The 23613-nt window shown below is 28.8% G+C and overlaps 2 protein-coding genes across 2 annotated transcripts; both read left to right on the forward strand.

Moving 5' to 3' along the window:
- Nucleotides 1-2678: 2678 nt before the first annotated feature.
- LOC112492598 (probable mannitol dehydrogenase) lies at nucleotides 2679-6315 on the forward strand (the record flags this gene model as incomplete). Its single annotated transcript, XM_048478833.2, has 5 exons — nucleotides 2679-2986; nucleotides 3630-3743; nucleotides 5104-5617; nucleotides 5756-5909; nucleotides 6031-6315. Coding segments are annotated over 5 exons (1296 nt in total), but the record flags the coding sequence as incomplete, so codon positions are not given.
- A 6034-nt stretch (nucleotides 6316-12349) lies between these two features.
- On the forward strand, nucleotides 12350-15586 carry LOC107425070 (probable mannitol dehydrogenase). The gene is made up of 5 exons (XM_048478424.2): nucleotides 12350-12579; nucleotides 13057-13170; nucleotides 14237-14750; nucleotides 14884-15037; nucleotides 15153-15586. Exons 1-5 carry the CDS (start codon nucleotides 12482-12484, stop codon nucleotides 15356-15358), a joined length of 1086 nt encoding a protein of 361 aa, XP_048334381.2. The 5' UTR covers nucleotides 12350-12481; the 3' UTR covers nucleotides 15359-15586.
- The last annotated feature ends 8027 nt before the right edge of the window (nucleotides 15587-23613 follow it).

Here is a 23613-nt window from a genome sequence, read left to right on the forward strand (position 1 = left end):
GAACAAGAGCAAAAATCATTTTATCCTTAAAAAAAAAAGAAAAGAAATCATAAGATGGAAAATTAATTAAATGCAAAAGGAAAATGGAGAAAAGAAGTAGAAATGTACGAAATTAAAATTTCCCAAGAAAAGTAATTCATTTAAAAATTAATTTAAAAAAACAAATATAATTCATACATAAAAAATTAATTGAAAAAGAAAAAAGGGAAAAGAGTTTGGTTAGTTTTAATTAAAAACTTATGATTTAAAAAATTAATTAGGACATTATTATCTTTCGATCCACAAGTTTTAATTTTATCATGTTAACATATTGATTACTGGCAACAATTACCGGGCTTATGTAAAGTTTTAATTAAAAATATTTAATTCTATTGTTTTTTATATTAAAATTTTAAAAATGAACAATTTAATAATAACCATTTAATTTTGTTTTGTATTTTTTAGAGGATAATCGTTTAATTAACTTTCTTTTTTTTTTAATCAAAAATTATTATTCATTTAATATTTGAAGTTCTTGTTTGCAACCTTTTTGTAGTTTAGGGGGGTTATTTGTAAAATTATGGGATTATTATTAATTGACTAATAGTGTAGTAGGATTTTGTATATTTTACCCTTGAGAATATCACCATGAAATACTAAGTTTTAAACCTTTAATTAAACTGACATTGAATGTACGGAGAGATCACAATCACAATTATATAGAAGGCTATGCACGTGTTATTTTTTATATGTCTGTGTTATTTATTTATTTATTTTTAAACACTATAAAGGTTTTTTTTTTTTTTTTTTTTTTTTGGCAGCAAGCCATGATGACCTCTCCTCTATCCAAATTTTTAAACCATTGCACCTCAATGTAACTAATTGCTATTTCTAAGAATAAAAGAGAAAGGATTATACTATAAAAGAAACCTGCTAGATATTTAGTATCTTCTCAAAGTGGTCCTCCGCTAGCAAAGCTTAGATTTACTCTGTATTCTTCTCCCCACGTATTGCCATTGAATTAAGAATCACTTTCAAACAAGCAATTAATTCTCAAAACCCAATTCTAAATTAAAGCTCCTACGCTCTCTTATTAAAGAATCAATATAGACGTGTTAGTTAAATACAAGTAATCAAACTTTTCTAAGCTGCATTTATTGTTTTTCTTGGAGGGAAACATGTTTGGACTAAACAAATGAGTAGGTAGTAGGATACACAAATAGAAACCTAACTTTTCATATATATATATATATATATATATATTTTTCCCGTATTCATCTTTGCAGACCATTGGTATAATATTATATCATTTAAAAGCATTAGTAAAAAAGAATATATATGAAAGCATATATTGTTAGCAAAAAAATTAAAAAAAAAATGAAAAAAGAAAAAATGAAAAAAACCATAGAAGGGACATTATTTAGGTCTAACTAAAATAGTTTCTATGTTTATCTTTTCTGAGATGCAAGTCAACCGTTGGTCCACATCAAATTGCTATGATATGAATAAAGATACTTTGTGCAAGTGATTAGGAAAAGAAGAGGTTAATAATTTAGTGTTATCCTAACCTTTAGAGCGTTAGGTAAGCTGTTCACATGTGAAAAGCTACAGCGTAATTAGTACAAGTTCATGGGATGTTATATATACATATGGACATGCCAACGACGGATATTATCCTTCAAGTCTAATCTGTATGCTTTATATCCTTCTTAGGAGCATACATTTCCATATGATCATTATCACAATTTTCTATCTCTGTTTTTATTATTTTTTTTATATAATAGTATATTTTTAATAATACAGTTTTATATATAAAGAAAACCTTTGTACATACAAATCTTACGCTTTATTTGAATCAATAAATATAGTAATAACAGATATATATATAGCGTTTTTTTTTTTTTTTCCTTGCTCTGAAACAGATATATAGTTTATTGATCGGTACAAAGGGGGATGGGGGTACTATGCATGTCAGTAGCACAGTTTATTAATGATATATAAGTAAACATTTTAATTATATCATTTTAATAAATTTCCAATTGAATAATATTGAAGCCTATAGTTTTCATTATGATAAGTACTAATCAACGATTAATTAATATTTAGATCAGTCAAATAATTAAATAACACTTGACAATAAATAGAAAGATTTTATTTTAATTTTATAAGAGCATATTATTTTATTTTATTTTATTTTTTTGCTTCCATAATTTTATAAGAACTTTTATTACAAATCTGTTGCAACAAAAAAAAAAAAAAAAAGTCTATTTTACGTCACTATTAATCACCAACCCAAAACTTAACCTTGTTAGCCTATGTTATGTCTTTTAGCAAAATAAAACAAAATAAAAAAAAATAAATTAGCAGAAGGGAAAAAACAAGGCCTATGTCATGTTTCATTAGGTGGGGCAAAATTCAAAACCCCTTTTCAAAAACTTGCTTACACACGCACCAACAAAAAATGTTAGGAAATTTCTTCGATAGCGATGCTGTTTACATTCGTGTCCACGATTTTCTTTGTTGCCAAAGAAAAAAAAAAAAAAAAAAAAAAAAAAAAAAAAAAAAAAAGGAAAACGTCCACGTTCACAAATGGAAAATCCACCAAAAATAAAATAAAATAAAATACTGAAATGGCAGAAAGCGAAACCTACAAAGTAGTCTCAATAAGAGCTTTAGTAAGTGGAAAATAATAATAATAATTTGGCCCAAAAAATAAAATAAAAGAAAAAATAGCCCACGTCCTGCGTCACCATTGCCACGAAACTTACATTATAAATACCACCAACCTCTCTTCGCTGCTGCCACACCAATTCAGTTCTCACACAACATCACTTTCATTCTCTCATTTCTTCTCTCTTCCCCACTTCTTATCACTTTTTCATTTATTTATTTTTTTTAAACGAATTAAAATGGGGAAAGCAGAAGGACAAGAGCATCCAATTCCGGCCACCGGATTAGCAGCCCGAGATTCTTCTGGTGTTCTCTCTCCCTTCAATTTCTCCCGGAGGTTCGTCTTTACAAATTCATAATCATTTCAAAGTGTTTATTCTGATTTACATGTTTAATGTATCCATACGAGCTTTATTCGAAAGCCGATTTTTTTTTTTTTTTTTTGGAAATTTTGTTGTTTGTCTTTCATCTGATTGGCTGTTTGTTTTCCTTTTTATTAATTTTTTAATTCTTTTTGTCAGTTGAACCGGAATATTCCCCTTTTGTGTCAGAAATGCCCACACTTTATGGACTTTAGACTTTATTTATGTTCTAAAGACTTCATTTATGTTTTAGGATTCTAAAATATATATATGTGCGCGTGTGTTTTACCTAAAAAATATATATATATATATATAGTTTGTCTATGATACGGATAGTTTTTATGTACACTATAATATTAATGATAATTTTTTATAATATTGATGATAATTTTTTAAACAATCATCGTTAATACTATAAAAAACTATCTTTAATATTGTAATTTTTATACATATAGAATTTCTGTATATATATATATATATATAGGTGTGTGTATATATATATTATTTTTTAATTTATATAAAAAAATATTTATATATATGTGTATATTATATTTTATTAGTTTCCTTAATTCCTTTTCACATTTTTTTAATATAAAATAAAAATTTGTTGGATTTCAGGGAAACAGGAGAGAAGGACGTAAGATTCCGAGTGTTGTACTGTGGGATATGCCACACGGACTTGCACATGGCCAAGAACGATTGGGGCAATTCTATTTACCCTCTTGTCCCCGGGTACGTGTCTCTGACTCTTCCTACCCCTCTAAATCTATTTAATTACATCGATATTAAAATAATTTATACTTTTTATTCATTAAACAGGTAAATTATGATTGAAAATAATTCAATAAAACCTAAAAGCTAATACATGTAAACACATAATTTACCTCGTTTTAGCGGTCAATTAGCAAAAAGAGCCACTAAAAAAGGGGCAAAACTCAAGCCAACCCATTTAAAAAGATAATCCAAACTGTTTTAAATAATTTGGATTATTATTATTTTTTTTTATATAAACGGTTGGATTGTGTTATAATTATTAGAAAACCATTTGTTTGAATAGGATGTAAAAACCAAATTTAGAAATCAGAACATATTTGGAGACTTTTCTTTTTTATTATGTGAACTGGATGTTATGTTACAATTTAGTTGTTTCAAAACAAATACATAGGCTAAAATGATAAATTTGTATCTGGTTATAGGCTAAAATTTTAAAAGAGTCTTATTTGAGATTAGTTACAAATAAAAAAAAATAATCCCTAAACCCAAATCAATTAACCAAACCCACACCAAACTGAATATATTTAATTTGGTTTGGTTGATTTTAAAACTAATAATGATTTGAATTGGATTATTATATTAGATAAATCATAATTTAAATTGGATAATTATATTAGATAAATTCAAAATATTTGAATTAGATTTTAATTCAAAATTTAATCATTCCAATCTATACCCAACTAGAAAGAACTAATACTAGGAAGAAAAGTACGACGTAAATTTTTTTATAATATAAAACTAATGGCCACTTACTATACCATTATTATTATTATTATGACTATTATTATTTTAAGAATTATTGTACCACTATTTTTTTGTGCGGTTGTGGCAGCTCCTTTTTGAACAAACATTATCATAAAACTGACTTATATGAGTCATACAGTTAATATTTATTTATTTATTTTTCCAACTTGGTTGTAATAACTACCATAAAGACTTGGCCCCTTTTTTTTTTTTTTTTTTTTTGGGTCGAGCTAAAGACTTGATTGTTGACTGGAAAGTACCCAGTTCTTATTGTACGAGGAACTTAAATATTAGTTATGGGGCACTATTCGCGTTGACCAAGGTCCAAGTAATTAACATTGATTTAACAAAAGATAAAAAATTGTTAACATTGACTTTGACAATATGATCTATTTCACCTCTATAATTTCTAGCTACGGAGAATTTTCCAGGATATATTGGCACCTTTACAGATGTAATGTCTTATGTGTATCATTTTTGTGAATTTACACAAAGTTAGCTTGATTGGATTCCCGTGACAACTTTCTAAAAGTTGTAACTACTAAAAACATTGAACTCAATTGGGCAAATGCAGGCATGAAATTGTTGGTGTGGTAACAGAGGTGGGTAACAAAGTCCAGAAGTTCAAAATTGGGGACAATGTTGGGGTGGGATGCATGGTTGGAGCTTGCCATTCCTGTGAAAACTGCAACAACAACCTTGAGAATTACTGCCCCAATATGATACTCACTTATAGCGCTAAGTACCATGATGGAACTGTCACCTATGGAGGTTACTCCGACCACATGGTGGCCGACGAGCACTACGTTGTCCGGATTCCGGACGGCCTACCTCTTGATGCAGGGGCTCCTCTGCTCTGTGCTGGGATTACAGTCTACAGTCCATTGAAGTACTATGGACTTGATAAACCCGGTACCAGTGTTGGTATCGTTGGCCTTGGTGGGCTAGGACATGTGGCTGTGAAATTCGCCAAAGCTATGGGGGCTAATGTTACCGTGATTAGTACCTCAATTAACAAGAAAGAGGAAGCTTTGAAAAAACTCGGTGCTGATTCATTCCTAGTGAGCCGCGATCAAGATCAGATGAAGGTTTGTGTTAGAATTTTAGAAACGATTTATGTTGGATGAATTTTGGGCGAATAGTTTTATTTCAAGTGGAATATATATATATATATATATATATATTTTTTTTTTTTTCTTAATGTATTTGTGTTTTTTACTGTGAAGGCTGCTATGGGTACATTCGATGGTATTATTGACACAGTTTCAGCAGTACATCCTTTACTTCCTTTGATTGGTCTATTGAAGTCTCATGGAAAGCTTATAATGGTTGGTGCACCAGAGAAGCCACTTGAGCTACCAGTTTTTCCTTTGCTCATGGGTCAGTATATACATAATTAAATCATACTCTATGTAAGATTGCTTATATAATACTATATAAGCACTTATGTAGCTTTTGTATGACAGAATATTATTAACAAAATCAAATTTTGGTATGGCAGGAAGGAAATTAGTAGCTGGTACTTGCTTTGGAGGTATGAAAGAAACACAAGAGATGATTGATTTTGCAGCCAAACACAACATAACAGCTGATATTGAGCTCATTCCTGTTGATTATGTCAGCACTGCCATGGAACGTCTTGCGCGAGCAGATGTTAAATACCGATTCGTTATCGATGTTGGAAACACGTTGAAATCGAGCTATTAATTTAGATTTTTTGTTTTGCTCATTTTGGTATCGACCATGATCATATCTAATCCAAGAATACAGTGATGTGAGTTTTATAGTTGGGTCTTTAATTTCGTTGTGTAGTATCTCTGTATTTTGTGAAAAATGGTTCACCATCTAAAGCAATAATATGAACAAACGATAAATGTGATGTGCACTTTCTAGAAAAAGAAATAGAAGATTAAAATATTTTATAAATACATTTCCCAGAGGTACCTTGGACCATCAGACAAAGTTATAAAAAAGGGACTTGTTAAAAAATGAGTGGCTGTAAAAATAGTTGGTAAAAGAGGTTTTAAAAGGATAAAAATCAACCACAAGTTAAGTCGGTTAAACTCCACGAAACCGACTCTACCACTCTGTAAATATGTATGAGCCAACTCTTTTACCTATTCCTTTTACCAGCCCGTTTGCCCGTCTCCTCTTGCAACATATATTTTCTAAATTCTATCTTAGTTGTCTCCCACTAAGTCATCTGCCAAATAAATCCAAAAACATCCACGTGTGTCTTACCTGATTTGCTCAATCAAACCAAAAGATATATTATCCTAATAGTCAATAGCCGAAAAATTATCGATAAGTAAAGGATCAAGGTTTAAATCACCCAATTAACAACAACAACAACAACAACAACAAACAAATAAATTAATTAAATTAAATTAAATTGTTTGATGTGAGATGATATATTTTCTTTTTGATCCTTTTGGTAATTAATAAAACTTGTATATGTTGCAACTGCATAATCTGATTCAGAATTAACACTATGTTTTTGCACCGTGGAAGAGTTTTTCTCTCGGCTGCCATATAACTGTTATAAAGAAAATGGGGCAAGTGAATAAGCAGCCAATTGTTTACACTTGGGAGTTAATGGCCCCACTATCCATCAGACTTCTGTCACCTTTTTAGTAGCAATTGAAGGATTAAAATCGTCAACCACTTTGCTCGTTCCACACCAGTGTGACTGTGTGACCTGACTAATTTTCATATAGAGAGCCCTTTGCTTCTTTCACAAAGCTACCAACCAAGATTGATGTTCTAAATTTCCACATGACATGGCTTAATCTGTCTCAATCGGTCCATATGCCCTGTTCTGTCCGAAATTTCTTGGCTAATTAAGAAAATTAGTGTAGTTTGCGTTGTCTGCCCTGCCTATCCGCTTGCCTTTACTACCTTGCCGTGCCCATACTATTGCTAGATTGACAATCAAAACTGAACTAAGGCTCGTTCCATTAAAAATTTCTCCTAAAGCTTGAAAGAAATGTGGATTAGCACAGAAAGCTTGGCAGGAAGTATTTGATTTTTAAAATGGAACAAAACTCAAATTTCTGTAAATCATTAAATTGGGAGACTCTTAATTAATTTGAAGGGAATAAAAAAAAGGTCTCTAAGGATGGTTCAAAACCCTATTTTAGATAGATAGGAAAAAGGTAGATGTTAAATATCTATTGCTCATCCAAATTGACAACACACATTCATACAAAATAATAAATAAATAAATAAAAAGTGTCTTGCCCTTGAGTTTGTCTTCCTATTTACGTGCCTATTACCCATATATAGTACTGGATACCGATTCCCCATCCATATTCAAATTAAAATGTTACAAGCAAGCAGAAATTTGTTATCTTTCCATTGATTAACTACACAGCCACTAGGCTTTTAATCTGCCATTATTTTCTTGTACAATAATTCTAAATCACTGCACACACAATATAAAATATATAAATAAATAAAAATAAATATATGAAGAACACTACGATGGGAACAAAGACATCCTTTTGCTTTTAAATGTAAAAACAAATTTTAGGTTGTTTCAGAGAATATTGATTTAAAGTTTTGGAGAAATTACATTTGATTCTCTTAGATTTATCAATATTCACTTACACCCTTATAGGGAAGTATATGATTATAATTTGAAAGGTGAAAATATGACGAAGAAGGAAATAGAGTATTCTCAAACTAGCAAGGAAGTAGATGGTGGTTTTTGAAAGAAATACCTTTTCAGTTTTGAAAAGTTATATTTTCAGCTCTCAAACATTAAATGTTTCAATTTAGACCTTTAAGTTTCAATTTGTTTCATTTTTGCCCTATTGGATTTTGGGCAAATGATGACACTACACAAAAAAAAATAAAAATAAAAAAAATAAAAAAATTACTTATAACTACAAATTTCCAAGTAACAAATAAAAACTTGTCAGTGTATACAAGTTAATTGTGACAAAAATACTATTTGAGATCAGAGAATGTTGAATTTGCTATAGCTCCATATGAGGCTAAGCATGGCATGCATACCTGTCCAGCCTTGAAGTAGAATATGGTGGAATTGAGGCTGTGATTACAGAGGATAATGATCCAGTGGCATATGGTTGCCAAGCTGTAAAACCTCAACAACTCCCCTGATTGACTTATTTTTCATTATTAAAATTATTGTTTGTGTTTTATTTTGATTTTCATTGTTTCGAAGCATATTATCTTTAAGATGAATCAATGTGGCAATGGTGAAGATATAATTCTAGACAACATTTTTGACTTCATGGCTCTTAAACCTTCCTTTCAAAATTTTGATAAGGAATTGTTTACATGTGAGTTCACCGCATCACTTTGAGCTTCTTTTCGTTTGTGCTGCTTTAAAAAGTGAATGCATCAGTTAAAGCAGTAACAAAATTTTACACCATGAAAAAATTATCTCGGAAAATGAAGTTGGAATATATACCAAATAATCATACCATGCATTGTTCTTCCACTTATCTAGATTCTCATCTAGTCCCAACTTGCGCCAGCAGTTTTTCTTTTTCTGAAATTTGCATTTTTCTTTTGGAAAAATGAAATATGTTCCAAGTATCTCATCTATTTCTATAATCAAGAGAACAAAACAGCCTCAGTGACTTTTGTAAGAATAAAAATGTATTTGAATCTGCCAATTACAGGTATTTATATATCTTAGCTGGATGTGATTTTCTTCTCTGTTCTTGGGATTGGTATTGCAAAAGCTTTTGCCTTGGTGGATATTTGCAGGTTTTATAAATTTTGAATCTAGCGCCTGAAGGTTACTCTAAATCACTCATAGCAGCAGCGTCAGTTTTCCAACATGCTCAAATGTCTGTTCGTATAGATAAGGCGAGGACTATCTAATTAGAAATTGGAATACATAAAAATATTCTTCGATATAAACACATATTTGCAATTGGGAAATCTAAACAGAGGTCTTTGTATCTTCAATTTTTACATGAAGAATTGGTTTTATGGTTTTCTGTTATAATCAAGTTACATTTACATCAGATCTAGAAATTTTGGTCAAGGGGCCAGCTTAAAATGCTAATGTTTTAGCGAAGTCAACATCTATGTACTCCACCGCTAATGGGTTGAGTTTGAGACACATTAACTTGGATAGAAGGAAAAATATTATACTCCATACATTATTTATTTATTTATTTATCTATTTTATGTTAGAGGTAAAAGATATAAACTCAGAATCATTATTAAAAAAAAAAACCATAGCTTTGCCATTGGTTGTTGCCACAAGAACAAAAAAATCTTTTTCCATATAATAAGTTAAAAATATTCTTCAATTAAATAAATACAATAAAAGTAGTATTCATAGGTCTAGCCTACCATTACAATGCACCTCGAAGTCTAAAGTTCAAATCTTGAATTGGATTAATATCCCCTTTCTTCTAAGTTGTAAAATAATAATAATAATAATAATAATAATAAAACAAATATGAACATTAGTAAATCAAAATTAATTAAGATATACATTTAATGTTAATAGCACAATTATAAACAAAAACTAAATAAAATAAAATAAAAACAACAACTTGAAGTTCTATTGAAATGAAAATATAATATTAATTGCAAAGTTAAAAGGGTCAAGCAAATATATATATATATGAAATGAATTGTCAAAAGTTTATTACATAAATTTAAATTTAAATTAAATATGCAAATACAAAACTACAACATTTATTAACTATTCCAGTATAAAATATCAAATATTTTACATTATTTTTATGATAACTAAGTGATTGAAAAGCCTAAACACAAAATTTTAGAATGTCAATATATATTATATTTTAGAACTTGATTGAATAGTTTTAAAGCCTAAAATTTAAAGTTTTATTTATGGTTCACGAACTTTTAAGATTTATTTTTTCTAAATAAAATTTTAATATTTTACTAAATTTATATTAAAATATATTGATTTTTAAATCCAATCAATAAAATGATCCAAAAGTTTATAATAAAGATATGATTATAAAATTATCAAATCAATTTGATTATAAAATTATCAAATAAATTTGATGTAAACCTAACTCTCAATAAATATATTAATAATAAGTATATAGTTTATTCAGTTCAAAAAATGATTTCTGTGCATGTTAGTTGCACAGTTTATAATGATAAGTAAACATTTTACTAATGTCATTATATATTTATATATATATATATATATATAACCAGACAGACTTCTATTAGGTCTATATATGTTAGTTGCATAGTTTATAATGATAAGTAAACAGTTTAGTAATGTCATTATATATATACATATATATATATAACAAAGCATTAGGTCTATATGATTGTTTCATCAGTAGGTATTCTGTTATAAATGTTCGATTGCATACTGAAATTTAAAATTTCATTTATAGTTCAAAGTATATCTACATGGCTCATTTTCTACTAATAAGAGTTTTAGTATGTTATTAAATTCATGTTAGATATTTTTTTTTTAATTTTTAAGTCATAATTATTGAAACGACTCAACAACTTATACAAGAGGATTTAATGATAAACTATCATATTGGTCTAATATAAACTTCACTCTATATGTATATACACAATGGGGCATGTAAGGATACCTTCAAACTTTGGAAGATGAGGATAAGTAAACTCAATTATTTAGAGCCATTAAATTATATATGTTTTGATATGACATGAATCCATTGATTTTATATGATTAAATTTATGTATTCTTAATTTAAAGAATTGAGGATATTTTCAATTGAACTAAATTATATATATATATATATATATATATATGCATATAGTCACACAAAATAATTAGTGTGTGGCTGATAATAAATGATTTGTTAAACAATATTAAAAAAAAAAAGAGCTGTAAAACACACACACACGCGCATATATATATATATATATATATATATATTGTAAAAGTATCTTCAATAAGAATGGAAAAATATTTTGTGCTTCAAAAACTTTTTCAATTACAATCACTTAAAATAATAAATAAATTTCCAATTGAATAATAGTGAAGTCTATGGTATTCATTTTGATAAGTACTAATCAACCATTAATAGATATTTAGATACGTTAAAATTCAATAAAAGAATTGAATAAGATTGTTTTTTAAATTTTATTATTTATTATTATTAATGACGATTATTTATCATTATTAAATTTTGTTATTTGAATTATTTTTATACTAAAATCTTAAAAGAATCATTTTAATAGTAAATTTTTAAATTATTATTGAATGTATAAATTTTACTAATACTTATTCATCAATAATAATAAATATTATTATTTTTATTATTATTATAATTAAGGCCATCCAAATAAAAATTTGAACTTTAAATCTCAAAACGTACTTTTAGTGATTTTAATAATAGGATAAGTCTAAGAGTACAAGAATTGAATAGGACTTCGCCATAAACTTTCAACTAGAACTGAATAAGACAACTTTCTAGAAGAGATCTTTGAAAAAAAAAAAAAAAAAACAAAAAAATTTTTGGCCCATTAGTCGTCTCACCCATTACGTCAGCATTACTTGGCAGACATTTGAGCCTTATTAAGCCTACGTTATGTGTATCTTCTCAACTAAAATTGGTCGGTAACACCTTTAAATTGGTATGATTTCGTTTGCTGCCCAAGGAAAAAGAAAAAAGTCGTGGCCTACAAATGCCAAATCCACGAAGAAAATGGAAAATATTGAGATGACAGAAATTGATTATCTCCGAAGGCAAAGTTGCTTTTAAAGTAGCAGCTCTCACCAATAGCTCACGCCATACGTCATCATTGCAAAGAAACTTGTATTATAAATACCACCAACCTCTCCACTGCTGCCGTTCCACTTCTCTCTCACATCACTCTGATCCATCTCATTCTCTTCCACATTCTATCTTCACCTTTTCTTGTCACATTTTTTTTTTCTGTTATATTTTATATATATATATATATATATATTATTTGCCAAAAAAAAGGAAAAAATGGTGAAAGCAGCAGAACAAGAGCATCCGATTCCAGCCACCGGATTAGCAGCCCGAGATTCTTCTGGTGTTCTCTCTCCCTTCAATTTCTCCCGGAGGTTCGTTTTTACAAATTCAAAATCATTTCAAAGTGTTTCTCACTAATGTGTATGTTTAATATTTCAAGCAAAAAGAAGAAAAAAAAAAAGAAAACCAAAAAATATGAACATTAATGTTACCAAAGGAGCTATGTATTTGCATTTCATATGTTATGTGCTTCAAAATAATATTTGCATTTATTAATATATTTTGTTGAACTTGAAGAGTAAAAATGGTGGATTTTTTTTTTTTTGGGTAAATAAAAATGGTGGAGTTGATATTGCAAAGTATTGCTGTAAACTGGGATGAGGATTGAGTTAATTATTTTCAATTGGTTTATAACCCTTTTCGAATCAGAAATGCCTGTACTTTTTGGCTTTACCACTTTTTTAGCTTTCATTTATATTTTGGGAATCTAAAATATTCTTTGATTTATTTGTTATTTTTTCATTTATAAATTTTCTAAAATATAAAAATAAAAATTTATTGGATTTCAGGGAAACAGGAGAGAGGGACGTAAGATTCCGGGTGTTGTACTGTGGGATATGCCATTCCGACTTGCACATGGCCAAAAACGAATGGGGCACTTCTATCTACCCTATTGTCCCGGGGTAATATATCTCTCTCTACACCTTTAATTCTTTTTAATTTTTACTCATTTTAGAGAAATTAAAATACTAAAATAAATAGTCACTTATCATATAATCCTTCTATATTTTTATTCCCTATATAGGTAAACTGTGCATGGCATAAGTAAATAAAATCACACACATATACATATACATACATACATACATATATATATATATACTTAGAGACATAATTCACCTAATTTTAGTGGCCTATAAACCTGTTTATTATGCTTTTTAAAAGAAGCGAGTCAACTAGAGTACCAAAAAGTAAGATTTTGTACAGAAAATGTCAAAATTAAAAAAAATTAAATGTTAAATTTCTTGATAATAGCCAAATATTTTGAAAAATAATTTATAAGATATTGATTTTTAAAAAAAAAATTAAATACCCAATTCTCAAAAATTAATTTGTCTTTAAATTTCAATTCTTCTGAAATGAAGCCTAATAGAAAACAAATCTTCACCTACCACCATATCACTGCTATTGTGCCAGCTTCTGTTTTGATAAATATTATCATAAACCGGTTTATTTGGACCGTATATTTGTTGAATGGAAAAAACAGTGCTATGTCTGCCCTGCTTATTGTACAAGGAACATAATTATTAATTATTGGCTACAATTTGGCTTTTTTTTAAAAATAAAAATAAAAAAAATAAAAATAAAAAAGGGGCCTCCCTATCCACGTGCTACTTGGGTTTGGGTGATTGTACCTTACGAGCCTCTCTTTTCAACTTGGGTACAATGTGCATTGACGTTAAGAATTAACGTCGACTTTAGTAATTTGATTTATTTTATTGTTTTCGATTTTTTAACTTACGGGAATTTTTCTGATAAAGATTCAGTGTTGGAATCAATCCAAATCCAATATTGAAAATAATAATAATAATAAGAATAATTCTTCCGAGAATTCTCTATGGTAGGCACCCTACGGATGTATATTATTTTTGTGAATTAATTAACACACAGCTTGATTGGGTTTCCCTTGATCACTTTCTAAGTCCTAACCACTATTCAATATTGTAACTCGACTGGGCAAAAATGCAGGCATGAAATTGTTGGTGTGGTGACAGAGGTGGGTAACAAAGTCCAAAAGTTCAAAGTTGGGGACAAAGTTGGTGTGGGATGCATGGTTGGAGCTTGCCATTCATGTGAAAGCTGCAAAAACAACCTTGAGAATTACTGCCCCAATATGATACTCACTTATAGTGCTAAGTACCATGATGGAACTATAACCTATGGAGGTTACTCCGACCACATGGTGGCCAATGAGCACTATGTAGTCAGAATTCCGGATGGCCTACCTCTTGATGCAGGGGCTCCTCTGCTCTGTGCTGGGATTACAGTCTACAGCCCATTGAAGTACTTTGGACTTGATAAACCCGGTATCAATGTTGGTATAGTTGGCCTTGGTGGACTAGGACATGTTGGCGTGAAATTCGCCAAGGCTATGGGGGCTAATGTTACTGTGATTAGTACCTCAATTAACAAGAAAGAGGAAGCTTTGGGAAAACTAGGCGCTGATTCATTTTTGGTGAGCCGCGATCAAGATCAGATGAAGGTATGCATTACAATTTTAGAAACAAATTGTGTTTGATGAATTTAGGGGGATAGTTTTACTTAATTGTGCAATTTTATTTTTCTTTATTATTATTATTTTTTTCCTTATGATGTCTTTGATTCTTGTTGGGAAGGCTGCTATTGGCACATTGGACGGTATCATTGACACTGTTTCGGCAGTACATCCTCTACCGCCTTTGATTGGTCTGTTGAAGTCTCATGGAAAGCTTGTTATGGTTGGTGCACCAGAGAAGCCACTTGAGCTACCAGTTTTTACTTTGATCGCTGGTCAGTATATATATATATATATAAGCATACTATATATCAGAGAATGCTACATAAGCATTTATGTAGTTTTTGTATGACAGAAAATTATTAACAAAATCTAATTATGGTATGGCAGGAAGGAAAATAGTAGCTGGTAGTGGCATTGGAGGCATGAAGGAAACACAAGAGATGATTGATTTTGCAGCCAAACACAACATAACAGCTGATATTGAGCTTATTCCTGCTGATTATGTCAACACTGCCATGGAGCGTCTTGCGCGAGCAGATGTTAAATACCGATTTGTTATTGACGTTGGAAGCACATTGAAATCTAGCTATTGATTAATGTTTAGATTTTGTTCATCTTGGTATTGACCATGACCAATTCCGAGACAAGAGTATGGAGATGAGTTTTATAGCTGTCCCTGTTTTCATTGTGTAGTATATAGTATTTGTATTTTGTGAAATATTGTTCAAACAACAATATGAACGAGAACCAGTGTGTGAGATTTTAGATTCAAATCAGCCAATAGTACTAATAATTAAAAAAAATCAATTTGTTTGCTGTCAGATGATATATATATATATATATATATATATATTTAACTGGGGCAGAGAGGAGATTCCTCGGCTGGAAAACGAGGGAGGGCATGGATTACCCATTTCCCCCATTATTAAAAAAAATAATAATAATATTGTAAATATTTTTTTAACCAAAAAATAAATATTTTTAAAAATATATTATATATTCATAAAATTTATTCATAATTATTAGTATAATTATTTAAGTATAAAAATATATAAAATATATTTCATTAACAATATATATAAATGAGACGGACGGCAGGGAGTATAATCTCTATCTTTGCATCGACAGCGACTCCAGTATGGGAATTTTTGTTCCGTTTCCTTGTCGATTCCCCATTTAATTAGAGATTTCCCCTTTCGTTAGAACAAAGATTGGAGAATATGGGGCAAGACCCATTAATCTTGCTACCAAATTTGGTGTTTTTGCCCCTGAAGAACTACTGAATCTAAGCATAAATCATTTGAAGCTGTTTTGTTTCATTTGTCTTAATTTTAATACCCATTCAGATACACAAACATAAAGTAATCGTCGAAATGGCATTAATTTACAAAATCAATAATTAATTTTTAAAAAGGAAGATAGAATTAATCTTCAAAAAAGTAGATAGCGTTTCTCAATCCATCAGCAAAGGAAGATTTTGGTCCTGATTTTAAACCATTAATACATATATATGTTGCAAATGAAAAAAAGAAAAAAAAAAAGAGAAAAGGCCCACTGTTCGAAAAACATGGTATCTTGGAAAAAGTTGGTCTACCACCAGAACTTTTGTGCCCAATTTCCTTGAGCGTTTCAAAACTTTCAATCTCTGAATAAATAGATATGAAACTTTGGGGAACGGAAAACAGAAAGTTGATGGATGTAAAAAGACTTTTTTACCCTTACATTAAAGTCACGTGCATATGCTAACTCTTTTAAAAATTTTGACAAAATATTGAAAAAGAGCCGGTAATATGATATTTTGATAAGTTCAAAATGTAAAATGTTAAAAAAAAAAAAAAAAATTAAAGGTGCTGCAAAATACTAATTTTTACAAAATTCAGATGGAGTATACTAATTTTTTAATATTTTATAAATATATTTTCTAAAAATATTTAGATCATTAAAGAAAATTATACAAAAAATATAATACACTGTATATTTTTAAGAATTTTTTTTTTATTACAACGGATACTTTTGTAGTTATATTTTTAAATCTATCTAATTGTCATTAAGAGAAATTTTTAAAAAAATGTAATGTAATATATCCATTATACAAAATAAAGTTGCTAAAAATGAATGGCTGTAAAAATAGTTAAAGTAACATAGGTTTCTAGAAAGGCAAAAATCAACCACAAGTTAAGTTGGTGAATTAAACCACACAAAAATCGACTCTACCACTCTATAGGTACGTACGAGCTTTTGCTTATGTAATTGTACTCAACCATTAGCTACTTTTACAAAAGTGATTTTCTTATTCCTTTTCCTAACCCGTTTACGCAATCTCCTCTTTGGAAAAATTTCTAGTACTCTTCGAGTACTGACCATTCAGGACTACTGGCAGTCTCTGACTGCCACATGTATCAAATTTCCACGTCAGAACCAGCTTCCTTTTCCTCTCCGTCTCTCCAAAACGCCGTTCGTCTACTGTATCTGTTTCTGAAACAAAACCCCACCCACCAAAGAGAGCAAAAAATATTCATGTCAAAAGGGTTCATTGTTTCCCTTCTTGCTCCTTCTCCATGTCTTGCCTTCACCAAAATAGGTTTCCAGTGGAAATTTTTAATCCTATGCATATATCGTCAATTACCTAACAGAAGAATATAAAAAAGTGATAAGTGTATTTCAAACAGCTTCCTCTTTGAATCAAACAGAATTGTAAATGGCATTAGATTCTGACGTGGAAATTGATACACGTGGTAGACAGAGAATGGCAGTAGTATTGAGTGGTCAGTACTCCGGGAGTACTAGAATTTTTCCCTCCTCTTGCAACATATATTTTCCAAATTCTATCTTACCAATTATCCGATGCCAGTTGTGTCCCTCTAAGTCTTCTTTCAATTAAATCCTAAAACATCCAAGTGTATCCTACCTATTTTGCCCAATCAAACCAAAAGCTATTTTATTCTAATAGTCAACAACCCAAAAACTATCAGTAAGAAAATATTCAGGTTTAAATCACACAATTTAAAAAAAAAAAAAAAAAAATCTGATTCAGAATTTACACGTGGGTTTTACACTGTGGAAGAGTTTTTTTTTTTTTTTTTTTTTTTCTGTTCATTTTCCAAAGTCAATGTGGTCCCTCTCGGCTGCCATATAATTGCCCGTACTATTACTAGATTGAGCACCAGACCTGAACTGAGGTTCCTTCCATTACAAATTTCTTCTAAAGCTTGAAAGAAATGCGGATTAGCACAGAAAATCTGGCAGGAAGTATTTGATATTTAAAATGGAACAAAACTCAAATTTCTGTATGTCATTAAAACAGGACTCTCTTTAATTTAAAGAAAAAAGATCTCTAAGGCTGGTTCACAGCCCTATTTTAGATAGATAGGGAAAAAGTAGATGTTAGATATCGATTCCTCATATCCATATTGACAATGCACATTATTAAAAAAAAAAAAAAAAAAAAAATTGCAAAAAAAAAAAAACAGTCAAAAAAAAAATAATAATAAAGTGTCTTACTTTTGAGTTTGTCTTTCTATTATTGTGCCTATTTATCCATATGAAGTATTCTATATCGATTCTTCATATATATTCAAATTAAAATGTTACGAACAGAAATTTGTTATCTTGCCATTTATTAACTCCACAGCCACTAGGCTTTTAATCTGCCATTATTTCCTCTACAATGATCCTGAAACACCACATGCACAATATAAAATACATAAATAAATAAATGAAAAACACTACAATGGGGACAAAAACATCCTTTTGCTTTTAAAGGTAAGAACAAATCTTAGGTTGTTTTAGGGAAACGGAATGTAAATTTTTGGAGAAATTACATTTGTATTCTATAAGCTTTATCTATATTTTAACTTGACATATTAGTTTAAAAATATTCACTTACACTTTTATAGGAATGTATATGATTTTATTTTGAATGGTGTAAATGTGATGATGAAGAAAATAGAGTCTTTTGTAACTAGCAAGGAAGTCGATGATGGTTTTTTAAAGAATTAATTGCACTTTAATACTTTTCTGTTCGGAAAAATTATATTTTTAATTTTCAAATTTGAAATATTTCACTTTAAATTTTTAAAATTTAATTTGTTTCATCTTTGTTGAATTGGATTTTTCAGCAAATGATGACACCACAAAAAAACTTACTTATAGCTACAAATTGCCTAGCAACAAATAAAAATTTGTTACTGTGTACAGGTTAAGTGTGACAAAAATAGTTTTGAGTTGAATTTGCTGTAGCTCCTTATGAGGCTACTGCACAGCATGGATGCCTGTCCAGCCTTGAAATAGAAAATGGTGGAATTGAGGCTGTGATTACGGAGGATAATGATCTAGAGGCATATGGTTGCCAAGCTGTAAGAACCTCCTCACAACTTTCATTTGATGCTGATGGAGGTCTAGTACTCTACCGATTGACTTATTTTTCATTATCATTGAAATTATTGGTTGTGTTTTATCGTGATTTTCATTGTTTCCAAGCTTTAAGATAGATCAATACGGCATTGATGAAGAGATAGATATAGACTAACATTTTTGACTTTATGGCTCTTAAACCTTCCTTTCAAAGTTTTAGTAAGGAATTGTTCTGTGAGGTGACCGCATCACTTTGAGTTTCCTTTTGTTTGTAGCTTTAAAAAGTGTAACCATCAGTTGAAGCAGTAACAAAGTTTTACACCATGAAGAAATTATCTTGGAAAATAATGTGGGTCAATATACCAAATAATCATATCATGCATTGTTCTTCCAATCATCTCATGTAGTCCCATCTTGCACCACCAGTTTTTCTTTTTCTGAAATTAATTTGCTTTTTTCATTGGAAAAATGAAAATATGTGCCAAGTATCTTATCTATTTCTATGGTCATGAGAACGAAACAGCCTCAGTGGCTTTTGTAAACATTTTTGGAATAAAAATCTACTTGAATCTGCCAATTACAGGTATTTATATTTCTTTGCTGGATGTGATTTTCTTCTTTGTTCCTGGGATTGGTATTGCAAAAGCTTTTGCCTTTGTTTGTAAGCATCGGAACTTAGAACTTGTAAGTATGCTCTCTTGTCTTCTATTGTAGTTCTCCTAATGTTGCTGATGTTTCTGACTGAGACATGTTGGTCGGATGTTTGCAGCTTTTATCAGTTTTGAAATTTGAGAAGGGAAATCATTCATCGCAGCAGTTTCAGTTTTCCAACACGCTCAAATGTCTGTACGTATAGATAAGGCGAGGACTATCTAATTAGAAATTGGAACACATAAATATATTCTCATATATAAACACATATGTGCAATTGGGAAATCTAAATAGAGGTCTTATATATATCTTCAATTTTTATATGTAGAATTCATTTTATGATTCAGATCTAGAAATTTTGGCCAGGGGCCAAGATTAAAATGCTAATGTTTTAGCGAAGTCAACATCTACATACTCCCCTACTAATGGGCTGAGTTTGAAGCACGTTAACTTGGATAGAGATAAAAATATTATAATAGAAGATACAAATTATACTCCATACATTATTTATTTATTTATTTATTTTTATGCTTGAAGTAAGAGATTTGAATTCCAAATTATTGTTAAAAAAACCATGGCTTTGCTATTGGTTGTTGCCTCCACAAATCAAATTTTAAATCTTAAAAAAAAATTTATTCCATATAATAAGTTAAAAGTATTCATTAATTAAAGAAATAAATAGAAGTAGCATTCCTGAGTCTAGCCTTGTGGTAAAACCACTAAAATGCACCTTCTACTCTAAAGTTCAAATCTTGACCTGAATGAAAATCCTCTCTCTTTCAAGTTGTAACCAAAAAAAAAAAAAAAAAAATTGTAAACATTACTAATTACTAAATTAATTAAGATATACATTTTATGTTAATAGCAAAATTAAAAATATAAAAATATACATAAAATAAAAAAACAACAACTTAAAATTCTATTGAAACAAAAATATAATATTAAGTGCAAAGTTAAAAAGGTCAAACACATATATATATGAAAAGAATTATCAAAAGTTTAATTCATAAAAAAATTTTTTTAATTAAAATGCAAATACAAAACTACAACATTTATTAACTATTTCATTATAAAATATCAAATATTTTACATTATTTTCATGATAAATAAGTGATTTAAAAGCTTAAAAATTAAATTTAGAAGGTCAATATATTATATTTTAGAATTTGATGTTATCTATTTACATTTTTTTTTTTTTTGGGGGCCAACTATAATTCCATTAAAAATATGTACATAAAATAAGAGGGGGATTTCAAAACTTTTGGGGGCCCCGGTCGCCCGCCCATTGGATCCACATCTGCGCATCAGCTCCTAAAATTCTATACAAAATCTAGGTACCTAAGCTGGGCGCGCTCTTATAAGGTGAATTTAATGGTTTTACTGTATATATATATTTTTTTTCAATCAATGAATTGTTTAAGAGTTTAAATTTAAAATTTTATATAGTTTATGAGATTTTTCATGTTTATTTTTTAAATAATATTTTAATATGTTATTAAATTCATATTAAACCATTTATTAATTTTTAAATTTAACCATTAAAATGATGCAAAAGTTTATGATGTCATTAAGTCAACCTCATTAATCCCAATTTTTAATAAATATATTAACTAAGTATAAGTTTATTCAGTACAAAAGGAGTGGTCTATTTTTTTCAAATAGAATTTTAATACATTATTAGATTTATATTATATATTTTTTTAATTTTTTAATTTTAAATATTGAAGCAATTCAATGGCATACAGTGGAGGAATTAATAATAAAGCTATTAAGTTAATCTGAAATGAACTTGACTCTCTCTCTCTCTCTCTCTCTCTCTCTCTCTCTCTCTCTCTCTCTCTCTCTCTCTCTCTCTCTCTATATATATATATATATATATATATATATATATATATATATATATATATATATATATATATATATATATATATCCATACACAATGAGGCTCATCTAAAGATATTTTCAACCTTGTAAATTCAGGATAAGTAGACTCGGTTATTTAGAGCCTATGATATATAATCCAATGCTTTTAGATGATCAAGATTATTTATATTCCACTTAAAAAATCAAGAATATCCTTAATTAAACTAAATTTTATATATATATATATATGCATACAGTTACACCAAATATTTACTGTGTGGCTAATAATAAATGATTTGTTAAACCGTATTGAAAAAAATAAAAAAATAAAAAAATAACTATAAAACCATATATATATATATTACAAAATTATCTTCAATTAGAATGGAAAAATATTTTGAGCTTGAAAAACTTTTTCAATTAAAAACACTTAAAATAATAAATAAATTTCCAGTTGAATAATATTGAAGTCTATGGTATTCATTTTGATAACGACTAATGAACCGTTAATAGATATTTAGAGCAGTCAAAATTCAATAAAAGACTTGAATAATTTTTTTTTTAAATATTTTTATTTATCATCACTAGTTCTATGTGACAAATCTTAAATGGGATATTAAATTTTATTATTTTTTAAACTAAAATTTTAAAAGTAAGGTTTTTAATCATAAGTATTTAAATTATTATTTGAGATATATAAATTTCACTTTACCAATAATTATAAATAGTCATTTTTTTTATTAGTATTACAACTCGGGATCATCCAAATAAAAATTCAAACTTTAAATCTCCAAATGTTGTTTTAGTGGTTTTAGTACTGGGCGAAGTCTAAGAGTACAAGATTTGAATAAGACTTTGCCATAAGTTTTGTACAAGAATTGAATTAGACGGAACTTTCTACAATAGATCTATTGCAACCAAAAAAATATGAGAAACTCCCATTAGTTGTCTCACTCAGTACGTCAGCATTAATTGGCCCCAAACTTAGCCTTATTAAGCCCATGTTATGCGTCCATATCTTCTCAACTAAAATTGGTAGGTTGGCCAAAATCCAAAACACCATTAAATTCATGTGATTTTTTTTTTGGCTACCCAAGAAAAAGAAAGGCCCACGTCTACAAATGGAAAATCTATCAGGAAAAAAGAAAATATCGAAATGACAGAAACGAGTAGCTCCGAAGGTAAAGTTATTTTCAGGGTAGAAGAAAAAATCACATATTCCTGAGACTTTATGACCAAAAAAAAATTATAGAGCGCACAGTAGGACCCATTTGATGTATTTTTTTTTCTGTGTTTGGAGACCATAAGGTCTCGAGTGCACCAAATTTTCATTTTAGGGTAAATATCATTATAACATAAGTTTAAGGAAAAAAATATCAGTACAAATTTTTTATATTTTGCTTTTGTTTCAATATAACCCCATCATTAAAGCTCTTATACAAAAAATTAGAATTTAACTCATTTACCCCTCCTTTGCCTTTTTTTATTTTTTATTTTTTTCATTTATATATATATATATATATATATGATTTCAAAGAACATTAAAAAAAAAAAACAAAAGAAAAAAGGAAACAAACACATACATAAATATATATATATATATATATATATATGGCAAGTCTATGATGCGGATCTGCATGTGGACAGACTTTATTATAGCATTACCCTATGTATATATATATACATATTTCTTCTAAAATTACCTAATATTTAAAATATTAGTGCTGAAATCCACCTTCTCCAGTTTATCTAAAAAAAATAAAGCAGTAAGTTATATATAATAATAATGATTAACTCAAATACAAATTCAAGAATTAAGTTTAATAGATTTGAAACTCTTTATTTTCTTAAAAAAAAAGGAAAAGTTAATTATGAGTTTGATCATCTTATTTTTATTTATTAATTTTCATAATTCTTTATCTTTTAAAATAGATAAAACAAAATTCATTAAAGAAAGGATAAATAGGTCAAATTTTATCT

This window comes from Ziziphus jujuba, chromosome 7 (assembly GCF_031755915.1).
Source record: "Ziziphus jujuba cultivar Dongzao chromosome 7, ASM3175591v1".
NCBI classification, from domain to species: domain Eukaryota; kingdom Viridiplantae; phylum Streptophyta; class Magnoliopsida; order Rosales; family Rhamnaceae; genus Ziziphus; species Ziziphus jujuba.

Bases quoted from the DNA above. Each gene is read 5' to 3' on its own strand.
- LOC107425070 (XM_048478424.2), top strand. From the start codon at position 12,482: ATGGTGAAAGCAGCAGAACAAGAGCATCCGATTCCAGCCACCGGATTA. The intron at 12,580-13,056 runs GTTCGTTTTTAC...ATTGGATTTCAG, and splicing joins CCCTTCAATTTCTCCCGGAG to GGAAACAGGAGAGAGGGACG. The intron at 15,038-15,152 runs GTCAGTATATAT...ATGGTATGGCAG, and splicing joins AGTTTTTACTTTGATCGCTG to GAAGGAAAATAGTAGCTGGT.